The sequence below is a fragment of the Limulus polyphemus genome, unplaced genomic scaffold, assembly GCF_000517525.1.
Source record: "Limulus polyphemus unplaced genomic scaffold, Limulus_polyphemus-2.1.2 Scaffold152, whole genome shotgun sequence".
Taxonomy (NCBI): Eukaryota; Metazoa; Arthropoda; class Merostomata; order Xiphosura; family Limulidae; genus Limulus; species Limulus polyphemus.
This window is the reverse complement of record NW_013665762.1, coordinates 288,977-308,675: the sequence shown is the minus strand read 5'-3', so window position 1 is coordinate 308,675 and position 19,699 is coordinate 288,977. Positions and strand designations below refer to the sequence as shown.

Below are 19,699 nucleotides of genomic sequence, written 5' to 3'. Positions count from 1 at the left end.
CATGAAATAAATTCGTGGCGTATTCATAGAATAATTATTGGTAAAATCAGTTAGATTAACAACTTCTAATATATAGAAAAGTCGGTGCGATCTGGTAACACTACGATCCAACAATGGCTTTTATGTCACGTTGCTTAGCAACAAAAGTATAACATAATATTGTTGTTAGTCTGTGTACCGAAAGAATAAAATGAAATGTATAGACAACAAAACTGGAAAAATATTTGTTGATTTCTTAATTTCGAGTTTCCGTTTATTAAAGAGGTTTGTTTATTAAAAACGTTGGTGATATAACAGAAAATAGTTTAATTCAGAAACGATTTAATTTTAAAATTGAATCGATATTTTTATTCTAATGATAAATTTTATGCACTTGACTCTAGGCCATGTGATCTCACACTACGTCTTCACTTTAGGCTTATTATACTAACACTCACTACACTTATAAGTTTTAACGGCACCCAATCCCCTCACGGCCCCCGTAACTAAAATCGTAATGGGCAGACCGTAATCGAACTATTCTATCTGGATAAATGCATTTTGGCTTTTATGACTCCTGCTATTTCGAAGAATCACGAGAAATTGAGCGTGACGTGACACACGCTGGGTTTTATATAGGTTAGATGTTTATACAAAAGTATCGTGGTCAGTAACAGCATATAGTTGACACTACTTTATATTAATAAAGTGCGTAACGAAAAGACATTAGGTATTATTATGCCCCCCTTTTTTTTTTACGGTACACAGTCTTAGTTGTTTCTGCGATAAAACTGTTGTGAAATATTGTATGACTATGTGGGCGATACTAGGTCAGTTTATGTATAAAATAAAATCTAAAGACACTAGACTCTAATCTATGGGTCGCGAGTTCGAATCCTACAACCGAATATGCTCACCCTTTCAGCCGTGGGGTGTTATAATATGATAGACAATACTACTATTGGTTTGTAAAGAGTATACCAAGAGTTGTCCCAAAATTAAGAACGGTTAGTGCCCTAGATTAGCTTTGCGCGAAATTCAACAAACAAAAGCATGTTTTTGAGAAATGAAAGTTCCTCCAAATAAATGCTTGAAAGTATAGAACACTATAAACAGCGTTGTTGTTACCTATCATTTTACGATTTAAAAATATCTATTAATAAATGTTTCGTTAAATATAAGATGACGACACCAACGTTTCGGCATACACAGTAATTTATCTATATAAAGTTAAAAAATATATATACGCTAAAAAGTTCAACATGTTTCCGTTAGAACGTGCTCCATCATCTTCAGGAGACAAAGAAGACACAAAGTTTCTCTATAGACACAGTAAATACATGATCGTGTCACCCATTATCACATAAAATGTCTTAATTTTTGTGTTTTATATAAGGGTGTTAATGTTTTATGTAATGAAGATGTAATGCTAGAATTAAATTATTTAAAATATGTAGTGATTGATAGAGAATATATCAACCTAATATCATAGGTAGGATCTACAAACAATATTATAATAAATTACAAATTTCTGGATGTACCAAATTACAGAAAACCAGAAAGGGAAGTAAAGAAAGAATATGTTTGCCATATGTTCCATCATGGTCAACAAAAATAGATCAAGTGCTTGTGTACAATACGGATTGTCAAATAACTTTTACTCCTCAGTTAGAATTTATTAATATCATTAATAGTGTTAAAGATAAAAATGACCTAAGGGACAAATGTGGAATATACAAAATTTCACGTAGTTGCGGTTTGGGTTAGGTTGGACAGACAAGCAGAAATTTGAAATTTAGAATAAAAGAGCACAGAAATGCTGTTGATAAATTTAAAACAAGTAATTCGGCCTTGGCGGAACATGTGGCGAACTCTTCACATCTCATTGATTGAGACGACGTAAAAGTAATTAAACAGGCAAAGTTAAAAAACGAACTAATAAAAGAGAATCGTTAGAAATGTTTAAAAATAAATATTTTGAACAGAGATTTAGGACCATGTGCCACAGAAGTAAATTCCTGGAAATCGATTTTGTAAATGGCACCACTGTATAATATGTAAACTGTACACGTATATTTAATATGTATGTAAAGGAACTTTAGTTGTTTTCCTTGTCTCCTGAAAATGGTGGAGCGTGTTCCATCGAAACTTGTAGTTTTTTAGCGTTTATATATAGGTTTTGGTTTACTTCTAACTTTAAATAAATAGTTATTGTGCATGTCGAAACGTTGGTCTTGTCATTTTAGTTTTATTGAAACTTTGTACAAGATCTGTCAGTCTAACGTATCGAAGTGTTTCATATTGATATTTTACCTTTCAGAAGTTTTCCAAGATCTGCTTGACCAATCTCAAAAGGATTTCCACAATATGTTCTTACGTACTTATGGCATGCTGTACGATAGAAACTCCTACATCTTTGAAGATATGTTTAAAGTACTGAGAAATTACTATAATTCGGGAGGAATCCAGCTGTCAGAAGCTCTTGGCACCTTTTTTGATACGCTCTATAGGAAAATGTTCGAAGTAGGTTTTTAATTTTGTGTATTTGAACGACTTAAGTGAGTGCAGTATTATATGACATTATTAAATATTATTCTTTGCTTTCACCCATAAGTTCTTAGAAATGCTGTTATTACGTCACTTCCTTGTGGGTATATTTATTAACTTTGTTGTGTAAAGTATATTATTGCTTGAAGGAACTTAAATGTTGAAATTTCGTGACCTCATCGTAATTTTTTCTTATTAAAAGACTGTGCAAGAGGATTATATTCCAAACTTATATGCATTATAGAGATCTTGCTCGTGACGTCACTGATCCTTTTTTTGCATTCATTGCCGCCATATTGGATGTTAAACATTCTCTTCTAGCAATCAATAGAAATCTGTGTCGATACAAGACTTGCATGTTTTTATAGTTCTGTAACCATCTGTGCAAAAGGGCCGAAAACCATTTAGTGTCTGGTTATACCTTTCTTTATACACATCGATGAGATGATTTACAGTGTCACATAATACGATATTAGACAGGTAGTTTGTCATTTTCATCCAAGACGAATATAAGCAGTTGACGTCCAATATGGTAGAGTGAATTATTGACCACGTGACTTATTTACGTCAGTGCAAGACCTCTATAGATCATGTATAATTTTATTATTAAACATTCGGGTTGTAAAAGGTATATGTTAACTTTTTATTTTCCCTTAGGTTTTGAATAATCAGTACACCTTCAGCGAGAGCTATTTGTCTTGTATCAGTAAACACATGGAAGAACTGAAGCCTTTTGGTGATGTCCCCAGAAAACTGACATTAGAATTGAAGCGTTCTTTCATCGCTACGCGTACCTTTGTACAAGCTCTTGCTGTGGGGAGAGATGTCGTTGGGGAAATATTGAAGGTAAGGCTTTTTAAGTTGATTTGGATTTGTTTGTGTTTGATATTGGTTTCTGTAATCCCTGTAGTAATATTTTCTTCGCGTGGAATATCTAATATAGGTGTCTTTATTTTGTTTGAAGAGCCTGATGTGCAGATTCATTAAACAAGATTCGAAATGTCAGTCGTTCGAACACTTATTTCTCAACTAAAATATAACCTGATGGAGGAGTCCATAACTGTAAAGTAGTATGAATATTTAGTTACTAGTGTGTAGAGAATAGATTTGTTAAGCTATCATGTTTATCTTGAATTCAGATTATTTAAAACTAAGGATAGTATTTATTCTGAGCTGTCTTTTTTCTTGAGGAAATCGGTAGAAAGAATGAAGTTAAACTATTATCCATTATCCTTATGAAGATCATGAGACGGGATTAACCCTATTTTTTGTTCTTGAAAATTAAAGAGCAAATAGGTAGTCTTTGTTTTCATTTATACTTTGTAGATTGTGAAGAGTGCACATGGGAGTTATATGTTATTTACTTGAGATTTGCCCCCCCCGGTGGCTCAGCGGCACGTCTGCGGACTTATCCACTAGAAACCGGGTTTCGATACACAGATAGTCTTTTGTGTAGCTTTGTGCTGAATAACAAACAACAACAATACTTGAAATTTATGTACCTACGAATTCAGGATTAAGATTGTGAATGATCGCATGACGTTTATTCATGATTGAGACTATGAACGACACACGAAATAATTTTAATGATTACGATTGTGAGAATTCTGTCAGAGAATTAATCGTAAATGAGATCGTTGAAATTACTTGCTAATGGCAAAGAATACGAAAAAAAGCAAGAGAACGAAAAGACTCGTTACATATTCGTGGAGTTTTGTGAAGTGAATAAAATATTTATTTGAGTTTATTTTCTCAATAAAAGGATTAAGTATATTTACCAAGTTTTATACTAGTGTTTGTGTGTCTAAAGAACAGCATAACGTTTCCATGTTAGAGATACTTATATGTGGTATTGGTATTTTTAATCTAATCTACACCTTATGCGACATATGGGCAAACGCCCAGACCGGTGACTCCTAGGATTCAAATAGAGCTATCTATAATACAGCACCCACCGCACGCTACCAAGGTTTATTCGGCTTTGAACTTAATAAAGTGGTGAACTGTCATTATCATACAACGCACCCACACATGAAAGCGTGGGGCGTATTTAACTTGCGAAGCTTGGACCTTCAGATACGCAGCCCAGTACCCTAACAGCTAGACCTCGCCCAGCCCTGTATTTGATATGGGTTTTGGTTGTTGGTTGTAGATTGATTTGTAACTTAGTGGACATTTAAAAGACATATATGGAAACTCAAGAATTCGATAGCATTTAAAGCTTTTATTTTCAGAAGTATACATAGAACTTTTCGTAAATAAACAACCATTTAAAAGTGATAAAACAAGTTTCATTATCATAACCTACATAAGTGACGTTCAGTTAAACGTGATTACAAGTTATAAGTTCTGTGTTTTTGAACGTTTTAAAGTTGTTGCTATGCTTAGACCTAATATATTTACTACATCTTGCTGTACCAAACATAATCTCAAGTATCAATTTACTTGTTTCATTCCTTGGCTTATGGGATGGTTAAATAGCAGTAGCACATAGTACTTGCTCTCTAACGGCTGTAATTACAAAAGGGAACAGACCTATGAGACTTCTAAAAGTAAAATTCTGAAGCTGTTGACAGAATTAAATAATACGTGACATTTGATACGCTCAGATGAAACTAGAATGTCATGTTTATGGAGCTTAGGAAACCAAATTCCTTTCACGTTACTTCATCAAGTAACGTCATACCTAATCTCTTGGTAAGGGGCCGTTCTATAAATCACATTCAGATTAAAATAGCTATTTTTCGTTTTTAATTAAACAATATACGAGATTTTTATTTAGATAACTAGGTCCGGCACCAGAATTAATTATGGTTGTAGTGGATCTAATCTCTTGGTCAGGGGCCGTTCTATAAATCACATTCAGATTAATCTATTTTTTTGTTTTGTAATTAAACAATATATGAGATTTTTATTTAGATAACTTGCTCCAGCACCAGAATTAATTATGGTTGTAGTGGATCTAATCTCTTGGTCAGGGGCCGTTCTATAAATCACATTCAGATTAAAATAGCTATTTTTCGTTTTCTAATTAAACAATATATGATATTTTTGTTCAGATAACTAACTCTGGCACCAGAATTAATTATGGTTGTACTGGATCTACCCACACCCCCTCATCCCACCACCACCACCTCATTCCTAACATATTTCAATCAGTACGAGCTCGTTGATCAATTCCTCTTCCACCATTCTAGCGTTTTGCCCCATTTTAGCACACGTTTCCGCCCAAAGTAAGCGATTTTAATTAGTGAGAAACAAAGAATAGTCATTTTGAGTAAAGGAAGGTCAACATTCTAGGGCTTGGTTTTGAAAACCGTATTTAATGTTTCTTTTTTTTTTTTGTCGCTTTTGCCATTTTCTTATTAAACGCGAAATTAATATTGCATCCTTCAACCCATTCATTTAAAATTACCAATCTGTTTTGTAGCATTTAATCACTCTAGGCTACGTGAGAAATTTCAATGTTGAGTAGAAAGTTGGCTATCAATCTTTTTAAAGTGTATAGGTAAAAAACAAAAAGTTGATGTTTTTATTAGAGGAAATAGTTTAAAACCTGACTACTTTTAATAATCTTTATAAGTCCATTAAAACTTCCATATAGATATATGTATAAATCTAATAACTAATCTCTCTAGTTGCACAGCGGCATGTCTGCGGACTTACAACGCTAGAAACCAGTTTCGATACTCGTGGTGGACAGAGCACAGATAGCCCATTTGTGTAGCTGTGTGTTTAATTACAAACAAACAAATCTAATAACCGAATGTCTGTCTGTTTGACACACACTGTATCTCCTGAACGGCTAATCGTAGAATAAAAAACATTATATATCAAAATGCGTCTTTTAAAGAGTACATTACATAAAGATTACTAATTTTTTGAACTTCTTAAAATTTCTTATCGATATCAACATCGATCCGTCAGTCTTCGTATGTGATAAACGGTCAGTCTGAGAAAAAAAAACTTATTCAGAACAAAAATGTTTCTTTTTATGAGTGAATTGCAAGAATAAAACGGGAAGTCCACTCTTGACTTACTGAAAGATATATTTCGAAGATAGGAGCATTAACGGAAGAAAGGCATAAAGAGAGAAACATATTTGGGTATATATTTGTTGTTGTTCGGTTTATATATATATATATATATATATATATATATGTGTAGTATTTTATTTCTATATCGGTATTATATATATACATGATTTAATTGTACCATGTCGAATAAATTGATTTGAATTTAATATCTCTTTCCCCTTTCACGGTTTTTATAGAAATGACAACTGTCAAAAAGCGCTCACTTTGGTAGCGATGTTTTCTTGCGCTCAGTAAAATATTTGACAAGGAACTGTGTCATCCAGCGAAAAAAATTCCAGTGGCTACTTAGGGAAGCTGAGCGCTCTTCTGTGCTGGATGCACTCATTGTATCGAAATTCAAACATTTTTGCTAACAGTTCGTAACAGTCACTTTCCTTTACTTAAAAACAAATGCAATCCAATTTTCCTTATTTAAACAACACATGGTATTACAAAAAACGGCTGTAAATGGCCTACTAGACAATCATATACACTCTGATCCAAGGAATTGGGTTGACTGCACATTTTATATTTATTTATTACTATTTTTAGAAAAACTGTATTTGAATTTTTTCAACAGGCACCTGTTAGTTCGCTTATATTCCACGCCATTTCGGATTTAATTTTCATTAATTTTAGTTTATCTCTGTACAGTTGTTTTGCCGTTTCTAATGTTTATCGTTGTTGTGACACATTGTTTTTCCTTTATCTCTTTTTTTAAATTAATTAACTTTCTTTGATATTTAGTGTTACGTTTGAAAATTAACTGTCAGGTGTACTTGATTATTATAACCTGGGTCGAGCATATCTTAGACGTGATGTTGCTGAGCACGTCCCACAATTTCTGCAGTAAGGGCGTTATAAGAGTGACAGTCAATACTGGTATTCGATTCCAAGAGTTGACCAAAGCGCTAATGGCAACGGGAGCTGCTGGTTGGCTCCCACTCCCATTTTGTTAACACTTCAAAATTAGGGACATAGATACCTGAATCCTAAATGCCTCTAACCATGTTGTTTAGCCCACGTGTGGATAAGGTGACGTTCAAGTTGAAAATTCGAATTCCGGTTGTTATAACTAGTTTTCTTGTGGTTTATCTATATTATTGTGTGTAATTTTCTGATTGCTTATTCGATATGATAAAACGTGAACAATAACTTTAAAATATTAAATAAAAGCTACTTACTAGTTTGAGATAATACAAAACTTGCATTCATGTTAAACAATGTCACTTTAGTAGTTTCCCGTAGATTTGATCGAAATTTATGAGTCCAGAGCATTAGGGTGCATCTTGAAGGAGAATGAACAATTCTATTATGTGACGGTAGGAGCAACAGTTATTCTGAAGACTAAACTTATTAGTAACAGAAGGTTCTCATAAACTTTTTTCCTTTTTTCATCACTGTCAAAGAGTGTTCATCCTGCCCGCATTTCACTCTTTTCGAAACTCTAGTGGTAACTAAGCTCAGCGTGAGTTTTCAAATAAGGATGTTCTTAACCAGTTGACCAGAGACGGTTTGGTGGAGTCCCACTGGTGTGAAGCTTACTCGCAGACACCAGGAGGCATGGCTGTCCTGCAAAAACTTATTTTCGCATTCACAGCTGTGCCTTTGTAAGCCGACTTCTAATTTCCCAGAGTTAAATACGTTGGTACTTGAAAATTACAAGTGTACATATGTGTATTTCCATTCAGGAAGTGAACATTTCAAGCGTGAGAGATTCAAAAACCTAAAAATTTCTTGGAAGTATTCAGGTACATGCACTTTACAATCCCACCCATCTCTCCAACCATCAACAATTTCGTTCCTTTAGGTTCCGTTTCCGTTGTTGATTTTCAAGCAAACTATAATGATTTATATTTTAGCAGGAAACCGACATATCGTGACGTAAGCCACTGTAGTAGTAGTAGTAGCCAACTTGTTTTTATTTACCGTCTGTGTTATTTTTAATAAAGTGTGTATGTAATGTTAAATGTAACTTACAGAATTCCCATCAGAAGGCGTTTTGAATTAGACCGTGTAACGGACACAGAGAAATTTGAAATTTGTGAACCTTCTTGCTTGGCGTTTGGTATTCACAACATGCAATCTCAACTAAAACATGCAACCTTGTTCCTTTATTTTCTAGACATTTCAGAATAACCTGTTCTAACTTTAGCAAATATATGCAATAGAGTTTGTGACAACCTCTTAGAAAGCTCTTCAAAGCTTGAGTCCAGGGTTCGAACCGCAATATGGCGCTGAACCCCTCTCCGCACTTTCAGCTTTGTGGACAGTAAATTCACTGTCACTGTCAATTCTATTTGGCTACAAGGTGTTGTTGGCTGATTTTCTCCCTCTGTTTGCGGACTTATACTGCTAGAAACCGGGTTTCGATACCCGTGGTGGGCAGAGCACAGAAAGGCCTTTGTGTAGATTTGTGTTTAATAACAAACAACAACTTAAAACGCTAAAATCCGGCGTTCAATTCCCTGCGGTGGACAGAGCGCAAATTGTTCATTGTGTAGCTTTGCGCTGAAAACCCATCATTTAAGAAGGCTGTCACAGAGTATGTGAATAACAGTTTTAAACAGATCTCTCTCATTTCACTGTAGGTTGGACCTACTCCAGAATGTAGCCGCGCCCTGATGAAAATGTCTTATTGTCCTCACTGCAAAGGACTTCCGGATCTCAAGCCATGTACCACCTACTGCTTGAACGTCATGAAGGGTTGTTTGGCCCACCATTCTGAGCTGAATACCACCTGGAACAGTTATATAGGTAAAATGGAACAGTTTCTTCCTTTTCTTTCGTTATAAGATAATTTATTTCGTAAAGAGTATCTTCTAGCAAGCATGAACGAAATTTCGTTATATAGGCAAATTATGCAAAACGTGAAGAAACTTTTCTGTTGAAAGTTTTTAAAGTGTAGAAAAATTATGTTGAAAAATCTGTTTCGTTAGGCTTATCACATGAAATAAGAGTGTGTATTTTTAATTTATATAACCATTTGCTGTTTATTTAGATTGGTATTGTCTATTAATTGTTAGAAAATCTTGGAATGTATGATCTGTTCATCAAAAACAATTCATAACCTGTATATTAGGGTAAAATATTGCACAATAGAATGGCTGAAAGAGAAAACTCAATACTTGTCAGTGAATTATATATTTGATGTCTCATTATTCACTTCTATAGGGTTTTTTTTACCCCTTGTGTTTCACTGGTAAATTCATAGGGGGCAGAGCAAATATGAATTGGGGAAGGATACTGACAGCTGGGGGCACCATATTTGCTATGTTAACAGTAACCTGTGATTTCAAAGTTGAAATAGCAACGTTTCCTGATAATTATACACAAGTCTATTTCCCAATCAAAGGGGCACTTCGCTATTTAGGGGGCCCGTCTATGAGTAAATTGACTAGTTTTACTCTGTTTAGTAAAATAAACTTATTATTTAGTCGCACAAAAACAATAACTAAATGAATATATATATATGTGTGTGTGTGTATGTGTCGTAGTAGCATCGTTGAAGGCTCTCTCCTCTTTAAGTTGGCCCCCTAGTGGCACAGCGCTAGAAACCGGGTTTCGATAACCGTGGTGTATAGAGCACAGATAGCCCATTGTGTAGTTTTGTGCTTAACTACAAACTAACAAACCTCTTTCAATTGTATACTGTAGTCTACAAAATGTAGATATCATTAGCTGGTCTGTAAATAATATATCGTAATTCAAAACGTGTTTAAATGGTATTTACTGATTTTAAACAAAGACGACATCTTTCATCAGGATTTAAAAAATGCTAAAAAATTTATGTAGTAACAGATGATAATTCTGACTTATTTTTTTCATATATTTGTATAGTTTGTAATTGTAGGTTGTCTAATGTAGTGTGTTGAGGCGATATGGACTTCTTCGGGTTCTTTAAGATCTCCTTTGATTTGCTGTTTTTATCGAATAGTGACCAATGACACTTTTTCTTAACTTCCCCATATCCAATGTATGGGTTTTTCTCATGGTGAGTACAAAACATGTTCCCACCAACAGTACGTTTGATACTTTTCACTATGATATAGGTCCAGCTTATCTCTTTCTGTTTAACTTGTGTTCAGGGTTACTGACGAGGAGTGGAATTCTCCGAAATTAGTATAACCCAGTAACACACGTTAATCAAAGTGTAGATTGAACTGGACCTCCCTTGAATATAGATTTCGAAATTAAACAATTTTCGGGATATTAAGTTTATTTGTTAAACGCGAGATATCCTGCCATAGTTTTTCACATTATATAGCTGTGTATAGGTTTTTCTCATAGTGAATACAAAGCACGTCCATACCTTGCTTTTATTCCAGCCTTTCTCTAATCAGAATCTATATACTCTTGGAGCTTAATTCCTCGCTACTGTTCTAATCCAGGTATATTATTTTAACTTTATCTCGTTTTGCTACTGAGGACACATGAAGATTGCGTAGTGAAAAGTAGGGTAAAGAAGTTTGTATAAAAATATATCTAATCCACACAGAATGTTTCTGAAACCCAGTCATCGTGAAAAACCATCATTAATCTCAGAAAAGATGATGACGATAACCCAAAGTTTATAATTTAAAGATCCGATAGTGTATAAGATTGTTTTAGTTCTTGAGAAGGAGAAAGTTTGAGTGCCAGAAATAATTATTTGTTGGAGCAAAATAAACGTAGGGTCAGTTACGATTACTCGAACAACCGGTTATGACTCGATTCCAAACTTTAACCAGTTTTCAACATTCTACTCGAAGCCGTTGTTTTTTTTTTATATATCTATATCGCCACATGCTTCATGAATCGAAATTTGATTGTAGTAGAAGTTCACTACACCACGAGGCAACAAATTTGTTTGTTTCTTTTTAAGTTTCGCGCGAAGCTACATCAGAGCTATCTGCACTAGCCGTCCCTAATTTTGAAGTGATAGACTAGAGGGAAGGCAAGTATTCAACACCACCCGCCGTCAATTTTTGGGCTACTCTTTTACCAACGGAGAGTGGGATTGATCGTTACTCATAACGCCCTCACGGCTGAGGGGGCGAGCATGTTTGATGACGGGATTCGAACTCGCGACCCACAGATTGTGAGTCGAGCACCCTAACCACTAGGCCTAGGGGAAGGAAATAGTTGGTACGAAAATTTAGATCTTGAGATGCTTTACAGCACATACAGAAATACATCGACAGAGCATGCGCGAGGATTTACACTCTGTCAGATAATAAACATACGAGACGATAATCTGAATATGTCTGTTCGTCTGAAATATTCATTATATTTTGTTCTGATGTAGAGGACTGATTTGATCATTTTTGCATGGATGACTAATAAAAATTAAAGACGAAGGAAAATATGTGTTTAATTAAATCCTGTGATCTGTGTCAGCTCCACAACGTGGCGTCAAGGATTCGTAGACTCGAAGTCAAACCAGTTAATCAGTTACGAACTGGTTCAAGCATGACGACTAACGGTATTTTCAAGGATAAATTGTACGGTGTATGAAAAACGTAATATTTTAAGTATTGGTTGTTTGGGTCGAGGTAGCCCTAGCATAAACCTTGCATAATGTTCTTGTAACGCTTGTTAATTTAGATTACTTTAAATGACATGAATGATTTGAAGCTAAACAAGCTGCCAAACACAAGAACAAACGTTTACAAACTTGTCGCAAAACATTTAACTTCTCAGCTTTTTTTTTTATTGTAGTATGATGCTAAAAGTGTTCAACCCTCATCGTCCGGTTTGTATCAGAACCGTTGCGGCTTCGGATCCTAGTCCCTCTTTCATCTGGAATTTGATCCCAGGATGTAAATAAAGATGTGGAAGTTGCACGTTCCTAAAACTTAAAAAAGTGAAGACATTTTTTCTTAGTCTCTCACATCCTGTCTCAGCCATGCTAAATTGATTGAAGTTGGAGTATAACAACAAGATTTTAAAATATATATTAACTGAGTATCATAGAACCAGGTGATGCACATTGAAATGTTTGAGCTATATTTTTGGTACAAGAAATGTTATTGACTTACACAAAATTAATCAAGGTATCTAATAGCCGGATATGGTGACCATTTGTACACATCGTCTTGACATATAGCGCGGACAGTGGAACAAGCGTACGCACAGTATTTAGCGTTTTAATATACAACCATATGAAGATTAGCATGTTTCTCGTAGATTGGACTTTTGCCCTTTCCACAAGAGAGACTTCTAATTTTCGTTAAGGAAATTACTTTTACATAAATGGCCAGGTGGTTAGCGTGCTCGACTTGCAATCTGCGGGTCGCGGGTTCGAATCCCCGTCACACCAAACATGTTCGCCCTTTCAGCCGTGGGGGCGTTATAATGTGACGGTCAATCCCACTATTCTTTGGTAAAAGAGTAGCCTAAGAGTTGGCGGTGATGACTAGCTGCCTTCCCTCTAGTCTTACACTGTTAAATTAGGGACGGTTAGCGCAGATAGCCCTCGAGTAGCTTCGCGCGAAATTAAAAAACAAACAAACTTTTACATAAATAGAATCGTTCACTTGGACGACACCTCGTACACAGTGAATTAAACGGCTGGGTCAGAGGCCCCATGATTCAAATAGAGACTTTGCTAATTTGAAACTTCGGACAGGACAGAAGGCAAACAGTCGGCAGCACCTGCTGCCTGGTAGCTAGCTACTCATAACCGAATCACGGAATTGACTGGCACTCGTATTATACACCCACAGATGAAAGTTTAAAGTGTTTGGTAGAACCATGTCTCGAACCCCTGACCCTCGAATCTCCAGTCCTATAGCTAACCACTAGACTACACTCGGCCCCCTAAAAAAAAGACAATAAGGATACTTCTAAAATAATGATGCGCACTTTGTATTACAAATAGTAAAGATAAAAAATTACACAAATCGTATATAAGCAGAGAAATCAGAGGTTTGTACTTACCTACAAGTGAAATGATGTCTACAAAATTTTAAGAATATAAAACTACTTATACTTGTGACACGAAAATACATTTTCCTATAGTGTTTTTAATCAAATGTTTGAGTGTAATACCGTAAATTCAGCGCACATGCCCCCCAGGAGCACAGCGGTATGTCTGCGGACTTACAACGCTAGAATCTGGGTTTCGATACCCGTGGTGGGCAGAGCACAGATAGCCCTTTGTGTAGCTTTGTGCATAACTACAAACAAACAATTCAGCGCACATTTCGAAACGTTGTCTCCGAAACTAGATACAGTACAAAAGCAGTAGTACATATGAAGCTATTTAGTACGTTTGATGTATATCTATCCTGCTCTAATCTGATCCCTGCTAGGCTGTGTGAATCTCTAGTTCGGCCAAGGATCCTGTATTAAAATGAGGTTCTCTGATGATACACTGGAGACTTCCACAGTTCCACACTCCAGTGATTTTTTTGCACAGAGTTCTTTAAATTTCTACTCAGTTCTGACAATATGAAACAACAGCTACGAACCCTACCCCAGCATTCCATATGGTATGCCGTGGTTGTGGGTGAGTGGACAGTGTTTTCTTATATATATTACAAATAAACGGTCTGCTACGGATCCAGGCCATGTTGAGGGAGATTGGTCTGTCTTTTTGACGTAGTTGTCCGATCCGGTAGTCAGTCTCACCTGCCATGGTATTATTTATCCTCCCCGGTTTGTCGCAGAATCGTCTTAAAAAGTCCGATCTCTTGATGAGAAAATATCGACCCATTTTTGGAAAAAAAAAAAAAAATTCCCCTATATATATCCCATTTTTACCTATTTTCACGGATCAGTCTAAAATCATGAAACTCGCTTGCTTCAACTGTGGCTTACTATAATTCTGTAGTTGTCCATAATATTCCTGCTGAGGCTTCTGTTTTCACTGGGGAGTTGTATACAATCAGATAGAAAGCAGTACAGTCACTAGTTACACGCTCTGGGATCACTTACCATTAGTCTACACTATACTATTTCTGGTCTTCACACAGATCTGGAATAGTTATCATCGTTACCGTTGTTTGTCCAGTTTTGCTAGATCCGTGACTATGTTTGAGCCCAGGGAGAATTATTCAGTTGACTCATAAAACATACGCTACTGCCACGTCAAGCCTCTGCGTATTCCAAGCACAGGTCTTAATATATCATGGAAAAGTTTCATGCAAGTACGGTCACTTATACTTATGAAACACCTTTTTTTTTTCAACTGCGATTGCATCATTGTTATATATAATGAGTATAAATCTTATTATAATGGAGCTTGCGACCTATGCGTCCAAAATTCGAATCTCTGAAACTACCGCACCGATCATCACCAATCATAACTGGGTAATATTTTTATAGCTGAGCAATAAATAAAACAATTGACATTTCCATAAATATGATATGTTTCATATTTAATCAATAACAATTACAAACGAAAAGGAGTAAGTTTCAGATTTAACTTTCATTGATAACTGCGTCCACAAAAAATACTTCAATAAAATCTACTCTGTGATGTAATGCTGTGGTGATAGGTCATTTCTAAAATACAGTTTCAATAAAAATCCCTTTTCTTATGGATGGTGAACATTATTGAATGTCAAGTATGAGTACACTGTTGTAGAACTGTCAGAAAATTCCAGAAACGGCCGAAGAAACGAGCAGTTATACCTGCCTGGAGGACAAGTATTTTTGCTAGTGTAACTAATGTCGTGAGGAGATTTACTGTTACATACGAAGTTGTTTTACCTCTTTGTTTGTGTGTGTGTGTTTAATATATGTGTGATCTAAGTCGCGATAATGGTAGTTTCGTTTGTTTCCGCTTTTTATTTTCAAGTTTGTCAAACTTAACTTATTATTGGACAAACGGAAAAACTTTCCTAGAAACCCAGTTTTATATGCAAAATGTTACTTAATAGTATCTGAAGAAATTTTTTGTAGGCATATTTCATTCAATTTGATGTCCACATATTTTTATCATTTAAAAAAATTACCTCCTCGAATATTATATAAAAGTTTGAGACAAAAATAAGAAACCCTATAACCAGAACGCTTTCGAAAAGTGGACTTTACTTCATCAGGTGCAAATTAGAATTCGCCCCTGATGAAGAAAAGTCCATATTTTGAAGGCGCTTGGGTTATAGGGTTTGACATTTTTGTCTCTAATTGTTTTTTTTAACCTATGTGTTTGCCTAACATTACGAATATACAAGTTTGACATGTGAAACTTATTATTGAAGATCTAACTCAAAATGGTTCACATGGTCAATCTTATTCTGATAAAAACACCGTCTTTGAAGTTAATTTTACTGTATAGTGTTAGGGTAATGTATATGTTCCACAACTGTTAATTAAAGTTTGGTGATGTTTGACTAAACCTTTCCAAAAAAACAACAGTCAAACCTTTTATCTTGATGCATTCCTTTCATTTATGAGCTTCAACAAATCTTGTTAAATTTTTCTTCTTTCTCAGAATATTTCTTTACAGAAAGGATAGGTTAGAGTTCTGGGCTGCATATTGAACTGTTCAAGGTTAGAAGAATGAAGTCGCTTAACACCCTCCGCGCATTCAGCCGTGGGCGCGTTATAAAAGTGAGAGTCAATCTTATTATTCGATCCAAAGAGCCAGGCACAGCCCTTTTGGCACCAGTTGTTTCTGGTTTCTCTTTTTGGTCATTAGCCCAAAATTAGGGATTGTTGAAAATTACATTTTCAATTTGCTTTAAAACTGTAAGGAAAATCAAGTTTTCAGCCCTCGTGAGGTAACCTGTCTTCATGTTATTTAAAATCAAAAGAATGTTTAATGTGATACGCGTGCAACCTCGGCACTGTATTCTATCATTGACCTGTTTCTTTATACCTTAGGGAGAGTGACCCGAGTCTCCCTCGAAATTACCCGAGTAACGTGTAAAGAAACACGTATAGTCGCGGCGTCATTGCTGCCAAAAGTTATAAACATCAGCTAATAAAAGACTATTTTCTCATCCAGAAATAATGTTCCTGTTGCTGCTTTAAATATTATATTTCTAATATCTTGGGCTACATTTAATTCCTTCGTGTTAATAAGTATTACGTCTCTTTTTAGGGAGTCACCAAAACCGAAAGATAATTTCGGCTTGTTATCAGGTGGCACCATGACACTTAACGTCACTGATATAACGCCTAGATTTTTTGCCATGGTTGGTGGTTGTATTCTGTCTAAATACTGAAATCACGCTCCAAACTTGACCTGAGCAACGAAGGAACACAACAGGAGTTTGCTCTGCCTGATCAGAGCATGCCCTGGCCGGAAGGAAATACGCAATTTGATGATGTGCAACCATTAGTGACACGCGATTAATTATAAAACTGTTAGCTTATCAGACATTTTCTTAAAAATCTATCGTAGGGACTAGCGCCGGGTAATCATTAGTCATTTGGCCGGATCAACGGCGTGAATTCCTAACACCGTTTAGGTAACAAGAAGACGTCAAACGTGTTTTCTGAATACAAAGTACAACCCTAGAGGTAAGATACCAAACATGCTCTACCACAGGACACTTTACCTTGAATTATATTTGCACGAAATAGATAATAAATACATCCTCGCCATGTGAACGAGCAGCAAACAGCTATGCAGCTCACGTCTTGCCAAAGACTAAACCTGTCGGGCTCCCTCTGGCGGCCTCTTTCATCTTCACCGCTTAGATGCAATGTGGGTCGCTGGAATGTCGTAGTAACCAATCTATAGAGGTGTCCATCGATGGTAGTTGTTTTTGACTTTTAACTACGTAGAAAGAGGGAGGAGTTGAATGAGTAGAAAATAAGTTATATATTGTTAACACATATTACTAATATTTATTTCAGTATTTTTCTTCCATTCACACCCCGCCCCCCAGTGTCACAGCGCTGTGTCTTTGGACCTACAGCGCTAGAAACCGGGTTTCGATACCCGTGGTAGGCAGAGCACAGATAGCCCATTGTGTAGCTTTGTGCTTAACTTCAAATTAACAAACAAACCATTCACATCCGCTCTTCCAGTGGGTAAGCGGTAAGTTACCAGACTTACAATGCTAAACTCCAGGATTCGATTCGGCGCTTTGAACAAAGTGCATATAGTCCGTTGTGTAGCTTTACGTAAAAAAAAACAACAGTAACCATTTACATCCACTTAACTTATCAATTGCTTGAAATGAAATATATCTTCACGACCAGTAGGTAATCTTTTACATAGAAAAGGTCATCAGAAATATTATGTCAAACAGTGTCTTTTAACCAGATGCCCATTACGTCAATAAGTGGTGAAGATCACGTGGATTGATTGGGTTAGGTAAAACCTAGAATTAGTATTCCACAGTTTTTCAAAATGGCATCTACAGTCTTTTATAATATCAGAAATAAAAAAAAAAGCAGTGAATGTATGTGCTAAGTAATCTGACTCGCTGATTTTTCAAAATAAGAAAAAATGCAGAATAAAATGTGCAAACAAGTACATACCCTAGTGTCAAGTCAACAAAAATCATCATTGAAGCTTGAGGCCCACGTGGATTCAGGACTAACCTAAATCTCCTAAGATAGTCGAACCTTATTTGATATTGGGATTATTTTTTGTTTGTTTTAAAGTAAAGCTACATCGAGTTATCTGCTGTGGCCACTGCGGGGAATTGAAACCCGGATTTTTGCGTTGCAAGTCCGTAATCTTACCGCTGCCACCACGAGACTATTGGGATTACGGCCGAAAATGTTGTTAATTAAGAGAGTACGAAACTAATCAATAAATGCATCCCAGTTATTATAAGTAAGAAGAGTATATTAAATTAGGTATATTCACTACTATTTTTATTTCTCGTTTTTATCTACGTAGGTGAATTGCTTTGATCAGAAGTTAAAAGGTATATATAGTTACTGTTACTTTAAAGTATTATTTCAAAGTCGACAATAAGAAATACCCGGGGGTTATCAAAGATTCAAAAGTATGATGCATCTCTAGCGTCATTGTGATTGTGTTCCCAAGTTAACGATATTTAACCCGTAACCACATCAACAGGAAGTATCTCTAACGTCATCGTGACAGTGTTTTTAAAAGTTACAGGGAGCATTTTATTAGTAAATCTTTTGATTTCAATTCCATTGGGTGCTGATTTGACCTACACTGACTGAAATACATACAACAGGTAATATATGATAAGCTGCACACTTCTGAAAAGTAGGACAATTTGTCATAAAGGTTGAAAACTGCGATACGCTGGATGATTTCAATGAAAGGTATGATATTTGTCTGTAAAAGTCCGGTGATAAATAGGTTCTTCAGTTTTTCGTGACATATTTGGCAGCATGATAGATGCGAGGACGGAAAAAAAAAAGATGGCCGAAGAAAGCTCGTTAACCTTACTGCACTCATTTCAACTTTTAACACCATCGCTATGGTAAGGAATATCAATATATTATATAAAGAACGTTCAAGAGGTAGCTCTCGTGAGTATATCTTTCATTAAAAAATGCTAGTTATAATAAAAAATCTATAAGTGCATGGCTGGTTTCGGAAATTTTATGACTAGGAGAAAAAACCACGACAACAAAGGCAACGAAGGCACAAATTCTGACAAGAAAGCTGAAGTTTTCTAGTTTGTGGGACTAAAATTGTACATTGTTTGTTTGTTTTGAATTTCGCGCAAAGCTGCACGAGGACTATCCGCGATAGCCGTCCCTAATTTAGCAGTAAAAGACTAAAGGGAAAGCAGCTAGTCATCACTACCCACCGCCAACTCTTGGAGTACTCTTTTTTTTTTTTACCAACGAATAGTGAATTGACCGTCACATTATAACGCTTCCACGGCTGAAAGGGTGAGCATGTTTGGTGGGACAGGGGATTCGAACCCACGACCCTCATATTGCGAGTCAAGTGCCCTAACCACCTGACCATGCCGGACCCATAATCTGTCAATTGATAACTTGATATCACAGAATTACAATGAGAATCATTGATGTGATGGTGTGTTACTTATACAACAGCAGTGAATTTCAATTGGTAAATCTTTGAAATGCGTTGGACAATACTCTACTTCTTGGTCTTGACGTGGTTCAGTCGTTAGCGTGTTCGAACTATGAATCCAAAAGTCCACGGTTTGTGTCCCGTTGTTGCAAGGTCGTTCCCGCACTTTAGGGCCTTA

At 35.9% G+C, this 19,699-nt stretch overlaps 1 protein-coding gene across 1 annotated transcript in view; it reads left to right on the top strand.

Annotated features, from left to right (window-relative positions):
- LOC106476069 (glypican-6-like) overlaps nt 1–19,699 on the top strand; it is an 88,603-nt gene that overhangs the window by 60,522 nt on the left and 8,382 nt on the right. Inside the window, exons 3-5 of the mRNA XM_013936745.2 lie at nt 2,300–2,502; nt 3,184–3,372; nt 9,194–9,359. Of these exons, the coding sequence (XP_013792199.1) occupies nt 2,300–2,502; nt 3,184–3,372; nt 9,194–9,359 (558 nt within the window). The remainder of the gene's footprint in view (nt 1–2,299; nt 2,503–3,183; nt 3,373–9,193; nt 9,360–19,699) is intronic.